Source organism: Triturus cristatus, chromosome 6, assembly GCF_964204655.1.
Source record: "Triturus cristatus chromosome 6, aTriCri1.1, whole genome shotgun sequence".
In the NCBI taxonomy this organism is placed as follows: domain Eukaryota; kingdom Metazoa; phylum Chordata; class Amphibia; order Caudata; family Salamandridae; genus Triturus; species Triturus cristatus.
Window position 1 is genome coordinate 156,800,953 of NC_140589.1, and position 15,375 is coordinate 156,816,327.

The 15,375-nt window shown below is 49.4% G+C and overlaps 1 protein-coding gene across 1 annotated transcript in view; it reads right to left on the reverse strand.

Annotated features, from left to right (window-relative positions):
• LIN9 (lin-9 DREAM MuvB core complex component) overlaps window positions 1–14,477 on the reverse strand; it is a 490,456-nt gene extending 475,979 nt beyond the window's left edge. Inside the window, exon 1 of the mRNA XM_085610417.1 lies at window positions 14,283–14,477. Within this exon, the coding sequence (XP_085466543.1) occupies window positions 14,283–14,367 (85 nt within the window). The 5' untranslated portion in view covers window positions 14,368–14,477. The remainder of the gene's footprint in view (window positions 1–14,282) is intronic.
• Window positions 14,478–15,375: the final 898 nt, after the last annotated feature.

The window sequence follows — 15,375 nt, forward strand, 5'->3', positions numbered from 1 at the left end:
CACCACTGTTACCTCCATACATAGTATCATTACAAGAACACATACTTTGAGCATATACATTCAGTCTGTGCGCACTGAAGTTTTTCTATACTGTACCAGGGTGCGCTATTTGCAAACACACACACGGGCAGCACAGACACACTCATCATATGTGCCCCTCACAACACTTCACCCTTCATGTCTCGTACTTCATGCAAGAATACATACATCCAAAATGAGCTTTAATTGTGCATGCACTGCACAGAACTACATCTCTCATGTAATGTATTCCTCGCAGAAATATACACCCAGTAAATGCACTAACCACACGGAGCACAGTACTGCTCCATGCCCGTACTGTATCCTTCAAAGGCACACAAACATCTGATACAGAGTCACGTTTCCTGCGCTACGTAGCACTCCACATCTACCTAATGTAGGCCATGGGTGAGTTAAGCACACAGCTGCAGAACATTTAAAAGGTAAATGAGCCTGTAGGCCTCACTCCAGTGTCACAGGGTAAAAAGGACCTGTTCACTACTACTGATCACTAAACGGTATGTCGCCACCACAGCGTTTGTGCTGCTTTACTCCTAGTGAAGGTCCTTTCACTACTATAAGGATAGCGCTTTGGGCAACCCTCCCAGTCCAACAAGATCGCAATCTGTGAGACAGGCCTATGTCATGGTACACATGCATGACATGTGTTTACCTATGACGACAACAACAATACAAATCAGAATTAGGGACTCCGACAACAGTGCAGTTGGGCATGGGTACACATCTTGCCATGAAGGGGACTTTTCCATCCCAGCAAATATCAACCTTACTTTAAATTCACATTAATCAACACAAACCATCACTAAACTAGACACTCCAACCTCTAGTAACCATACACAATCAATATACCAAAAAGGCACTCAGATTTAAAGATATGCTACAGTAACTTGAGGATAGACAGTCCCAAATGCTAACATAACTTACGTTCAGATTTCCATTAAAGACCGCTATAATATCGGAGCTCTGAACCCAATGTTTTGGCTAACGTGACTTAATCTGTTTTGTGGTTGGGTGACAGCTCTTAGGTGTAAAGGTTTGCATGCTAAAATTCAGCACAAACTTACAATGTGGGACTCAAATGAGGTCTTATGCCATTTAGAATTTACCAGGAAATCAACGAGAGTTGTGCTCAAAAGCTAATCCATGTGAGCCTAGAAGCAATCTCCTTTTTTGTTCCTCCAAAATGCTCTGTAAAGCTCCTTTACATTTTCGGTCAAACACAACATAAATGTTGTATTTCCATTAATATGTGTTCAGTCTAAAAACGAACAGGACTAGGGTCGCGCTAGCTGACCACCCTACTGGCTTTTCCTGCCCTCGAAAACATTCTGTGCGTAGTTAAAGATAACGCTCAGTTTCTCGGGAACATTTACAGCAATAGGACCCGCGTAAAACAACAGGCACAACCCCTGCTCTTTGATGAGTGATGCGCGTTCGCGCCATCCGAACAGATGGGAAGACCGCTCTAAAGCTTAATCAGATGGAAAATGTTTATTACACTGCTCAAACGAAAGGAACTGCTTACATAGGGATTATGTGCTTTACCCCGATGTCATTTGGCAACGGTCGTTGTACTTTGAATTATAGCACGACCAGCTAAAGCAATCTCGGCACAATATAACAGCGCATTGCATACATCACCGAAGGTCTCAACAAAAATGTCCTAAGCTGAGGGCATGCACATAACCGTACGTGAAAGCCTTCCGTAGGTTAATGTCAGAATACAAGGTCCCATTCCCTTCTAGTAATCATATCATGGTTCACCTATGATCACTACGTAAAAAAAAAAAAAGCAAATAAAACCGTATGCACTATTACTTTCGTAGATTTTATTGCCATTGCCTCTATGAAGAATTTGCACTGGTGATAAACAAATGTCTGTTTAGCGACAGTAAAGACGAGACAGCTGGAGGGGAAAAAAGTATAAGAGACGCTAGATCGGAAACTGATCGAGCATAACAGTGATAGGTGGGCACGGACAAGTGATACACTCATTCAGGTGACAGAAGCAGCGCACACCTCAGGGCAGGGAGAAGGGACACTGATAGGGCAGCGCACACTACAGGGCAGAGTGAAGCGGCACTGACAGAGAAAAACACACTACAGGGTTGGGAGAAGGGGCACCAACAGAGCAGCACACACCACAGAGCAAGGAGAAGCGACACTGACAAACACAACAGAGGGCAGGGAGAAGGGGTACTGACAGGGCAGCGCACACTACAGGGCAGAGAGAAGCGGCACTGACAGTTCAGCACATACCAAAAGGCTGGGAGAAACGGCACAGAGGTCAGGGCAGCGCACCTCATAGGGCAGAAACAAACAACCCTGACATGGCACCACACACACCACAGGGCAGGAAAAAGGGGCACCGACAGAGCAGCGCACACCACAGGGCAGGGAGAATGGGACCCGACAGGGCAGCGCACATTACAGGGGAGAGAGAAGAGGCAGCGCGCGCTACAGGGCGGGGAGAAGGGGCACTGACAGGTTAGCGCACACCACAGGGCAGGGAAAGCGGCACTGACAGGGCAGCGCACACAATGGGGAATTGAAAAGCGCCACTGTGAGAAGTTGGCCTGGTATATGCTGTTCACTAGTTCTAGTGACCACCTTGTACCATGCCAAGCAACCCTTATGGTGTGGTTGTAAGTCAACCTTTTTGGACTAGCTGCCCTAGTGGTAGCGTAGGCTAAGCAGTCTTTGAGGCTAAACTCGTGATGCGTGTTAAGCAAGCTGTTTTACCAATAGTAACCCCCTTTTATACCAATGAAAGGACACCACACAGATATATATTCAAAATATATATGTATTTATTTCTCAAAGTAACCCCTAGTCTCTTTATGAGCACAGGAGCACAAATCGTCAAACAAGATTATCACAGAATACACAGAAGTTGCACTTTATATGGATAGGCCCTGGTGGCCACTCGAACCATATACTAAAATAGTGGTATAAGTACCACGAACAAAAAAGGGAAAAGGCCTAGGGCCTCTAGAATCGCTGGGCCTACAAGGAGCTAACGTCAGTTAGTGACCAGGAGGTCCACGGGTGGCGTGTGCAGAGCAAATAGTCACACGCGTGCTCCCATAGGTTTCAATGGGTGCGTAAAAAGTACAAAGTTACTGCAAAGAGGATCTTCCGGGTTAACTAGGAACTTAAGATTTGGAACACAGGCACTAGAGATGTATTACTACACTTGGGCACCGGAGTACCAGCTTTACCTCACCCACAGGAAGCAGGTGCATAGGCCTCAAAGTGCGTCGGGTTTCTTCTATCTGTTCCGTTGAGCTTGAAGACAAAGATGCTGCAGGCGGTCGGTCCGGGAGAGATGCAGTGGACCCAAGAGTGGATCGGAGATGTTGAAGACCTGTAAGCAGAGGGGACAGTGTTCACAGTCACTAGCCAGTGACCAGCGTGGCACCAGGTGGGTACCAGGCGATGTCGGGTGCAAACAGGAAGGAAGGTGTAGCTTGACTCTGCAGCCACGTGGTTCCTGAAGGTCGACGACGTCCAGGAGTCGAGTCACGAGCTGTCCCACGCAGGCTCTAGCTGTCGGCGGTGTCGGCGACTTGATCGAAGCAAACAAGCCTTGGCAAAAGCAATTGTTGTAGGCAAGGAGTTTAAGCTGATGGTTCTGACCAGCAAGGTCAGAGGAACGGCTCCTTTGGAGGGGAGCAAGGGCCAGTCTGGAGCAACCAGACCAGCGGTGTTTGTTGTAGATTTCGTCGCCAAGATGGCCACTAGCCAGCGGGCCAGCAACCGGTTAGGCGCGTCGAGTGGCAAAATGCAGAAGGGCCCCACGCAGATCGTGGAGATGCTGGAGGGCTCACCTTTGGTGCAGATGCTGCTCGAGGGTTGGGCTTCTCAGGACCCAAAGCACAACTTGGAGGGAGCCTCGGTTGTTGCACTGGTCAGCTTGTCGTAGTCGTTCCAAGATGGCTGGCTCCACGTGTCTCGGTGCCTCCACGGGTCTCCTCTTTTCAGGGACTGTGGATCGGGCGGTGAGAGGTCTGGAGGTCCAGGTCTTGTCAGTCTCTGGGCTCGGGCTCCGGCGGGAGGCGGCGGCAAAGCAGACGGTGATTCGCTGGATGGTGCTTGCGTTAGCAAGGTGGTCACTCCCTGACCACAGGGGAGATTTTCTTCAGTCTTCTGTGCAGCAGAATGTCGAAGTTCCCGTCTTCTTCTTAGTTTCAAGTTGATTCCAGGATGTCTGAAGTCTTAGGACACAGCTCCTACCTTTAAGCGGATTCTAGGGGCCGGACTACCTGCTAGGTCCCTCCCTATGGGTGGGACCAGGAAGGGGGGTGGTTACACCCCCAATCCTTTGTCCAGCTCGCCCCAGGCCCGGGACTGGTGTGCCCCAGGACCGGTTTGAACTGGCATATGCACCGAGGCTCCTTGTGAGCCACAGGCATGTCTGGTTTCTTTCAAGCCCTACCTGACCAATACACAAAATCCTGTCTGGGGTGGTGCACGCACCTCCCCTGGCAGGAAACCCTTTGTCCACACCTCCCAAGCTGGAAGGACTCCCAGCAGCAGGAGGGCAGACTTGTGTCTGTGGTGGCAGCATCCATTTTGTGGAGCTGAGGCTATGTCTGATTTTACCCGGGTTTCAGGTACTGTACATGTCGTGTCCCTCTAGAAGGGTGGAATGCTAACCCCGTCGCCAGAATTGGCGAGGGGTTAGTATTCCAATTCGTATGACACCTTACTCGACATGTTTTGATAAAGCCAAACCAAAGATAGCATTTAACCGCGAGGTTCATAATGCACTTAAGAGTATATGGTATGACGATATCTGGAAACAGTAGAAGGAAGTTGTTCCGACCACTGCAGACAGGCTCAGCTCATGCCAGAGCACCATCTCACATGGAACCACGCACTCTGCCTTCAGGATTGTTAAGGCCTGCCATAGGAGTGACTTATAGGTTACCAGGTGTCCCATTTAAGGTTAGGTATAGGTATACTACACCTAAGTAAGAGGTGATTACACCAACTTACCCCAGCTGAGTGATCAGCCAGTTGTGTCAGATTGTTAGGCCAAGCCTGGGGTGGCATAATACATGCTGCAGCCCTTGGCAGGCCTTGGGTACACCAATGCCCTGGGTACCTAGTGTACACTGGTACAGGGGCTGACAGGGTGATCCACTTCCAATTGGTTATGCACCTAGGGTGCATAGTTTTAATTTAGTAGAGAGAACAGCAGGCTGGGGGTCTGATTGGCAGGCCCACAGCCTCAATATGTCAAAAACCAGTGAAGCAAAAAGCAAAAATTTGGGGTGACCATAGGATAGCAGACCCTACTCTCCTACACAACCCCCCCCCAAACGCTGGGACATTAAACTAGCCTTGACCAGTCTCGTCTTCATGTCCTAAGTGGAAGTACCTGGAGAGACCATCTGCATTCCCATGGTCAGTACCTGGCCGGTGCTCCACTGTAAAGTCCATCCCCTGTAGGGAAATGGACCACCTAAGCAGTTTGGGGTTTTCACCCTTCATCTGATTTAGCCACAAGAGGGGCTTATGGTCGGTCTGAATCTTGAAGTGAGTGCCAAACAAGTATGGCCTCAGCTTCTTCAGGGCCCACACCACAGCAAAGGCCTCCCTCTCAATAGCTGACCAATTCTTCTCTCTGGGGGTCAACCTTCTGCTAATAAAAGCAATGGGTTGGTCTTGACCATCTACATTAAGTTGTGACAGCACAGCTCCCACACCCAACTCAGAAGCATCTGTTTGGACAATAAACTCTTTGGAGTAGTCAGGACTTTTCAGGATAGGTGCAGAGCACATGGCCTCCTTCAGGTCATCAAATGCCTTTTGACAGCTTACTGTCCACTGAACCTTTTTGGGCATCTTCTTGGATGTCAGATCATTAAGAGGAGTCACAATGGACCCATAGTTCTTAACAAACTTCCTGTAATACCCAGTCAAGCCCAAGAAAGCTCGAACTTGAGTCTGGGTGGTTGGAGGGGACCAATCCTTGATGGACTGTATCTTACTCTCCAGTGGTTGAACTTGGCCCCCACCTACAAGGTGGCCCAAATACACAACCTTACTCTGCCCTATCTGGCACTTAGTAGCCTTGATAGTGAGGCCTGCCCTTTGCAGAGCCTCAAGAGCCTTCTTCAGGTGGATCAGGTGATCCTCCCAGGTGGAACTAAAGACAGCAATGTCATCAAGATATGCTGCGCAAAAGTCATCCAACCCAGTAAGGACTTGGTTCACCAGCCTTTGGAAGGTGGCAGGTGCATTCTTCAGACCAAAGGGCATCACCACAAACTGATAATGCCCACCTGGGGTTGAGAATGCTGTTTTGGCCTTAGACTCCTCAGCTAACCTGATTTGCCAATAGCCAGCTGTCAAGTCAAATGTGCTCAAAAACTTTGCAGAAGCTAGTTTGTCTATGAGCTCATCTGCCCTTGGAATAGGGTGTGCATCTGTCCTGGTGACAGCATTGAGTCCTCTGTAGTCCACACAGAACCTCATCTCTCTCTTGCCATCTTTGGTGTGAGGTTTGGGGACCAGAACCACTGGGCTAGCCCAGGGGCTCTCTGAGGGTTCAATGACACCTAATTCCAGCATTTTATGTACCTCAGCCTTTATACAGTCCCTGACGTGGTCAGGTTGTCTGTAAAGTTTGTTCTTTACAGGCAGACTGTCACCAGTGTCCACAACATGGGTACACCAGTCAGTTTGACTAGGTATCAAGGAAAACATATGTGAAAATGATTGTAGAACCTGTCTACATTCAGTCTGCTGATGGGCAGTGAGGTTGCCTCCAAGGGTCACTCCTTCAACTGAGCCATCTTCAGGGTTCTGAGACAACAGGTCTGGGAGAGGGTCACTCTCTTCCTCCTGTCCCTCATCTGTAGCCATGAGCAAGCCCATGTCTGCCCTGTCAACATATGCTTTAAGCCTGTTAACATGGAGTACCCTGTGGGGACTCCTGGGAGTTCCTAGGTCCACCAAGTAGGTGACCTCTCCCTTCTTTTCCAGGATTGTATGGGGTCCAGACCATTTGTCTTGGAGTGCTGCTGGGGCCACTGGCTCCAACACCCATACCTTCTGTCCTGGCTGATACTCAACCAAGACAGCCTTTTGGTCATGCCAAGCTTTCTGTAAGGCCTGGCTTGCCTCAAGGTTTTTAGATGCCTTCTCCATATACTCAGCCATCCTGGAGCGGAGACCAAGTACATAGTCCACTATGTCTAGCTTAGGCTTTTTGAGAGGTAACTCCCAGCCTTCCTTCACCAAACACAGTGGGCCTCTCACAGGGTGCCCAAACAACAATTCAAAGGGGCTGTAGCCAACTCCTTTTTGTGGGACCTCTCTGTAAGCAAACAGAAGGCAGGGTAGAAGGATATCCCATCTTCGCCTGAGCTTTTCAGGTAATCCTTTGATCATACCCTTTAGGGTCTTGTTGAATCTCTCAACAAGCCCATTGCATTGTGGGTGATAAGGGGTGGTGAACTTGTAGTTGACATCACATTCCTTCCACATAGCTGTCAAGTATCCTGACATAAAGTTGGTACCTCTGTCAGATACTACCTCCTTAGGAAACCCCACTCTGGAGAATACTCCCAGCAGGGCCCTGGCCACAACAGGTGCTGTAGTGGTCCTAAGGGGAATTGCCTCTGGATACCTGGTGGCATGATCCACTACCACCAGTATAAATCTGTGCCCAGATGCAGTGGGAGGATCCATGGGACCCACTATGTCTATTCCCACTCTTTCAAAGGGGACCCCCACCACAGGTAGTGGTATTAGGGGGGCCTTTGTTGTGCCACCTGATTTGCCACTGGCTTGGCAGGTAACACAGGAGCGACAAAACTCCCTTGTATCTTCATTCATATGAGGCCAGTGAAAGTGAGGGACAAGCCTGTCCCAAGTCTTGTTCTGGCCTAAGTGTCCTGCTAAAGGAATGTCATGGGCCAAGGTAAGAAGGAAGCCCCTAAATTGCAGAGGTATGACCAACCTCCTGGTTGCACCAGGCTTGGGGTCTCTAGCCTCTGAATAAAGGAGCCCTTCATCCCAATACACTTTATGGGTACCTTGAGCATTCCCAGCAGCCTCAGCAGCAGCCAGCTGTCTGAGGGGTTCAAGAGAGGGACAGGATAACTGAGCCTGCCTCAAGTCAGCCCTGGAAGGTCCCCCTGTCCCCAGAAACTCAACCTGATCAGGTTCAAGCTCTTCAGGGACAGTTCCTTCAGGGTCCTCTAGATCAGCTTCCTGGGAAGGCTGATCATCACTCTGAGGCAGGGGGGAAGGCACAGCCTTGACCCTCCTGTTCTTCTTCTTGGTAGGTACTTGGTCCATTGTTCCAGGATCCAAGACCTGTGGTTCAGTGAGGCACTTTTTGGCCTGTGACCTGGTCACAGCAAGGACATGTGATGATATACCTAACATCTCTGCATGAGTCCTGTACTCCACTTCTGACCATAGAGAACTCTCTAGGTCATTGCCCAACAAACATTCTACTGGGAGGTCTGCACTAACCACAACCCTTTTGAGGCCAGTTACCCCTCCCCATGAGAAGTTAACAACTGCCACACTATGTGAAGTAGTGGCATTGCTGGCATTGGTCACCAGGTAGTTCTCACCTGGTATGTACTGTCCAGGGTCCACAAAGCCTGGTGTCACCATAGTGACACTGGCACATGTGTCCCTGTAGGCTTGAGCCACTTTGTCATTGATTAAAGGAGTCTGTCTGTACTTGCCCAGGTTACTGGGGCTCACAGTCAGGGACAAATCAATGTCCCCATCACAGATCAAGACTGCCTGTGTAAGGGTTCTGTCTAAGTCAGAATCTCCTTCAGTTCCCATAGTGATTCCCACTACACCCTTTGTCTGGGGACCAACACTGCTAACAGTAGTACTGGGAGCAGGTGCCTTAGGGGCAACAGTGTTGGGGGCTCCACCCTTTTTGCAATCACTAGTCCAGTGAGTTGTATTTTTACAATGATTGCACCAGGGTTTCTTCTGACCTTCTTTCTTCTTCTTGGACTGTTGGGACCCACCCTCCTTAGCAGTAGTTTGGGGCCCTGTTGAAGACTTCTGGTCTTTAGGTTTCTGATCTCCACCCTTTTGGTCTGTTTTCTTCTGATCACCCCCTTGGCCCTGGTTCTGGTTCTTTTGCTTAACCCTGGTTCTGACCCATTTGTCTGCCTTCTTTCCCAATTCTTGGGGAGAGGTCAGATCAGAGTCAACCAAGTGTTGATGCAGTTGCTGGTTTTGACAGTTATTTAAAATCTGTTCTCTCATCATCAAATTATACAATCCTGTAAAATCAGATACCTTACTTCCCAGCAACCAACCCTCCAAAGCCTTAGTGGCACATTCAATGTATTCAGACCAGTCCTGAGTCTGTGTCTTTTGGGTGTCTCTGAACATTAACCTGTACTGTTCAGTGGTTAAGCCTAACCCATCTACCAGAACACTCTTCAGGACTCTGTAGTTTCTGACATCCTCTTCTCTAACAGTGAGGAGTCTGTCTCTGCCTCTTCCTTCAAAGGAGAGCCAGAGGATTGCTGCCCACTGATCTTCAGGAACCTGCTGTACTTTGCAGGCTCTCTCAAGAGCAGTTATCCACTTGTGGATGTCATCCCCACTTTTGTAGGGGGGCACAACCTTAGACAGGTTTCTATTGTCGAAAACCCTATCTTTGTCCTTAGGGACAATGCTGCCACCAGTGGGTATAGACCCACTCTCTTTATGCTGTCTAGCCTTGCTAAGTTTCTCTTCCATCAGGGCTACTTCTAGCTCCTGCTTCCTGATCCTCAGCTGAGCCTCTTGCATCTTGGCCTCATGTTCCCTCCTCTGAGGGGTGGTCATCCTTCTCCTGGAGTGACCTTGAGAGCCTCTAGAGCCATGGGAAGCATTGGAGTCACCTGAGCGATTCCTTTGCCTCCCAAGCCCTGTGTTAAGTCCACTGGGGAGATCCAGTGGGTTGAACCCACTGTCAGTCCCCAATAGCCTTGGTTTAGCTGGGCCAAGTATAATACTTGGCACTGGGCTAGTTCTCCCTTCATCCTCACTACTGTCAGTATCCTTTTCACTCTCTTCCTCTGTGGTAGGCATCCCATCTAAGGGGTGACTATTGGGAAGGGGTACTTCAGTGGCATCTTCAGAAGGGGGGCCTCCTGTTCCTGTCCCTAAGGGGGCTAACTGGGAAGCTTTCTTGAGTGCTCTCTGATTCTCATCATTCTGTAAGAGCTCTCTGAGCTCAGCAGAGTTTGGGTTCTTGGGCTGTTTAAGGCCTCTAAGAGTTGCCAAATGCCTGAGCTCATTCTGATTAAGGGTAGCAAAGCTGGATGGTGCCCTCTGGGGGTCACTCTCAACAGAGATGGGTACAGTGGACCCCTCTGCCCCGGCCATTGCTCTTAAGTGTGGGTGGATGTGTTGCAATCTACCTACACTTGGGTTTACCTACTAAACCTATCTAGTAGTTGTAGTCAGGGTGTGCTACTCCCTTTGCTCTACAACAACTAAGTTCAGTAGAACTTAGTATATCTAATCTTGTTTTATATGTACCTACAGGTACCTATGTGATCTTTCAATTGGTAACCAAGAGATTACAATGGTAAAACACAGCAAGCTCAAATCCAACCGCTGCTCACCAATGTGAGAAGTTGGCCTGGTATATGCTGTTCACTAGTTCTAGTGACCACCTTGTACCATGCCAAGCAACCCTTATGGTGTGGTTGTAAGTCAACCTTTTTGGACTAGCTGCCCTAGTGGTAGCGTAGGCTAAGCAGTCTTTGAGGCTAAACTCGTGATGCGTGTTAAGCAAGCTGTTTTACCAATAGTAACCCCCTTTTATACCAATGAAAGGACACCACACAGATATATATTCAAAATATATATGTATTTATTTCTCAAAGTAACCCCTAGTCTCTTTATGAGCACAGGAGCACAAATCGTCAAACAAGATTATCACAGAATACACAGAAGTTGCACTTTATATGGATAGGCCCTGGTGGCCACTCGAACCATATACTAAAATAGTGGTATAAGTACCACGAACAAAAAAGGGAAAAGGCCTAGGGCCTCTAGAATCGCTGGGCCTACAAGGAGCTAACGTCAGTTAGTGACCAGGAGGTCCACGGGTGGCGTGTGCAGAGCAAATAGTCACACGCGTGCTCCCATAGGTTTCAATGGGTGCGTAAAAAGTACAAAGTTACTGCAAAGAGGATCTTCCGGGTTAACTAGGAACTTAAGATTTGGAACACAGGCACTAGAGATGTATTACTACACTTGGGCACCGGAGTACCAGCTTTACCTCACCCACAGGAAGCAGGTGCATAGGCCTCAAAGTGCGTCGGGTTTCTTCTATCTGTTCCGTTGAGCTTGAAGACAAAGATGCTGCAGGCGGTCGGTCCGGGAGAGATGCAGTGGACCCAAGAGTGGATCGGAGATGTTGAAGACCTGTAAGCAGAGGGGACAGTGTTCACAGTCACTAGCCAGTGACCAGCGTGGCACCAGGTGGGTACCAGGCGATGTCGGGTGCAAACAGGAAGGAAGGTGTAGCTTGACTCTGCAGCCACGTGGTTCCTGAAGGTCGACGACGTCCAGGAGTCGAGTCACGAGCTGTCCCACGCAGGCTCTAGCTGTCGGCGGTGTCGGCGACTTGATCGAAGCAAACAAGCCTTGGCAAAAGCAATTGTTGTAGGCAAGGAGTTTAAGCTGATGGTTCTGACCAGCAAGGTCAGAGGAACGGCTCCTTTGGAGGGGAGCAAGGGCCAGTCTGGAGCAACCAGACCAGCGGTGTTTGTTGTAGATTTCGTCGCCAAGATGGCCACTAGCCAGCGGGCCAGCAACCGGTTAGGCGCGTCGAGTGGCAAAATGCAGAAGGGCCCCACGCAGATCGTGGAGATGCTGGAGGGCTCACCTTTGGTGCAGATGCTGCTCGAGGGTTGGGCTTCTCAGGACCCAAAGCACAACTTGGAGGGAGCCTCGGTTGTTGCACTGGTCAGCTTGTCGTAGTCGTTCCAAGATGGCTGGCTCCACGTGTCTCGGTGCCTCCACGGGTCTCCTCTTTTCAGGGACTGTGGATCGGGCGGTGAGAGGTCTGGAGGTCCAGGTCTTGTCAGTCTCTGGGCTCGGGCTCCGGCGGGAGGCGGCGGCAAAGCAGACGGTGATTCGCTGGATGGTGCTTGCGTTAGCAAGGTGGTCACTCCCTGACCACAGGGGAGATTTTCTTCAGTCTTCTGTGCAGCAGAATGTCGAAGTTCCCGTCTTCTTCTTAGTTTCAAGTTGATTCCAGGATGTCTGAAGTCTTAGGACACAGCTCCTACCTTTAAGCGGATTCTAGGGGCCGGACTACCTGCTAGGTCCCTCCCTATGGGTGGGACCAGGAAGGGGGGTGGTTACACCCCCAATCCTTTGTCCAGCTCGCCCCAGGCCCGGGACTGGTGTGCCCCAGGACCGGTTTGAACTGGCATATGCACCGAGGCTCCTTGTGAGCCACAGGCATGTCTGGTTTCTTTCAAGCCCTACCTGACCAATACACAAAATCCTGTCTGGGGTGGTGCACGCACCTCCCCTGGCAGGAAACCCTTTGTCCACACCTCCCAAGCTGGAAGGACTCCCAGCAGCAGGAGGGCAGACTTGTGTCTGTGGTGGCAGCATCCATTTTGTGGAGCTGAGGCTATGTCTGATTTTACCCGGGTTTCAGGTACTGTACATGTCGTGTCCCTCTAGAAGGGTGGAATGCTAACCCCGTCGCCAGAATTGGCGAGGGGTTAGTATTCCAATTCGTATGACACCTTACTCGACATGTTTTGATAAAGCCAAACCAAAGATAGCATTTAACCGCGAGGTTCATAATGCACTTAAGAGTATATGGTATGACGATATCTGGAAACAGTAGAAGGAAGTTGTTCCGACCACTGCAGACAGGCTCAGCTCATGCCAGAGCACCATCTCACATGGAACCACGCACTCTGCCTTCAGGATTGTTAAGGCCTGCCATAGGAGTGACTTATAGGTTACCAGGTGTCCCATTTAAGGTTAGGTATAGGTATACTACACCTAAGTAAGAGGTGATTACACCAACTTACCCCAGCTGAGTGATCAGCCAGTTGTGTCAGATTGTTAGGCCAAGCCTGGGGTGGCATAATACATGCTGCAGCCCTTGGCAGGCCTTGGGTACACCAATGCCCTGGGTACCTAGTGTACACTGGTACAGGGGCTGACAGGGTGATCCACTTCCAATTGGTTATGCACCTAGGGTGCATAGTTTTAATTTAGTAGAGAGAACAGCAGGCTGGGGGTCTGATTGGCAGGCCCACAGCCTCAATATGTCAAAAACCAGTGAAGCAAAAAGCAAAAATTTGGGGTGACCATAGGATAGCAGACCCTACTCTCCTACAGCCACTGACAGGGATGCACACAGGACAGGGTGAAACGCCACTGACGGGGAAGCACACACCACCGGGCTGGGAGAAGCGCCACTGACCGGGCAAGCACAGGGCAGAGATAAACTGCCCTGGTAAAGCAGCACACCGACAGAAATGCGAGATGTGGGCAGGGAGACCGGCCACTGGCAGAAGCGAGGGAGACCCATTGTAAGAACGTAAAATGGAGAACGATCTGCCCTGGGAATGCTCCGGAGGATGCGCTCAATCACAGGGAAAGGCAAACGCTGAAAGCGAGGGTGCACTGATCGCGCACAGGAGCACGTAGAGCAGCTGCGCTATACAAGCGATCTAATAACAAAGGATGACTGCCCGGAGGTCGTGATCAGAGTCAGCAATAGAGACAGAATGGACAGGTTCAGGGTGGGAAGACAAATGTCGACGGGGGAATGGAAAGAAGAGCAGAGTCAAGGGAACGGATTCTGTCATAATATGGCCATAGCAGCTGAAGAAAAAGATCCAAGCAGGTAGACCAGACAAAGAAGGCTGGGGCACAGTGAGCAACACGGCAGCGTTTATAGGGCTATGTAAAGAAAGTATCTCTATAAAGAGCTAGGAGCCCTTGGGTCTCCCTCCACGCAGGAAGAAGTAAAACTCCTGAGAGAGAATGCCCTACTTTCCTACACCCCAGAGACCAAAGATGTTCACCTTGCACCAGGCAGAATCCACAATTAGGGCGAACTCTCAGATCTCCAGTGTGACGCCACATCTACCACCCGAAAGGAGGTCTTGACCCAGCTGTCAGTGAGAAGATCTCCCGGGTGTAGTGCTCCCTCCCCTCTGTTGACAGCTCACACATTGATCTGCTTTTGCACATGGGGTCCTTACCCTCCTCCGGGTCCAGCTCCGGCCCGTCGTCCTCTTCCTCCTCCAGCGCCCGGGGGCTCCCGCGGGTGAGGCGGATCCGCTTCATGGGCCGGGGACTAAGCCGCCTCCGTTGTGTTTGAACTCGTATCCCATCGCCGCCATTTGGAATCCCGCGGCTCGAGATCTCGCGCTCGTTCTCACTCAGACAGCGAGATTCTGACGTCGCAGTAGGCACCGCCTCCGGGTTCCGTTGCTCTGGCAACGGAAGTAAGCACTAGAGGCTTGGGCAGTAGTCAAAGAAAGAGGACATGTCGTTGTCAGCGGAGAAGCACAAGTCTTCTTCCGACTTTTACCCGCAAACTAGACGTAAGAGACGGACTGCAGCTCTCTTGTTCAAAAGCTAGCGAACTAAGTGAACGTCTTTTTTTTCTTCTAAGAACGTTTTGTAAACATACTTTCATATCAAATACAAAAGCAACAAATATAGAGCAGAAAAACATATTAAAATGCAATTGTTTTTTTTATTGACAGTCTTATTAAAAATAAGGGAATAGATAAATCTATCTAAAAATTTGATTTTACACATTTTTGTAAGGATTTACATTACTTTTGAATTATGTTTTGTTAATCTACTTCTACAATAACCTGTTTTCTACACCTTTATTTCCTTATTGGAAGTGAACTACTGAGGTGCAAAGATGGCGATTGATCGCTTCAGCTCGGCTATCGTAGTCATTTTATATCCAACTAGCTGTGACTGGGTTGACGGACGTTTTAATTAGAGTAAGGTTTTCTTTTATGCAGGTTTTTAGAGCGTGGACATCACCAGGTGGTGTTGTAGGGCTTTACAATTAAATAAAAGAATGTAATTTACATAATCGTGCAATAATAAACATAGAGTGCCAGATATGAGCAGGTGCGAGGCCAGGGAAAGTGTCGTATACTTGTCAACAATTTAAAAGTGTAAAGTGGGAGATTTTGGAAAAAAATTAGGGTAATATATTTTTGCCCACTGTCATTTGTTGAAGCAGAGGCAATTTTAGGCCAGAGGCAGTGTAATGAAGCGATGGAATCAACCGAATAAAACAAACAAGGTTTATTTAAGTGCTTATAA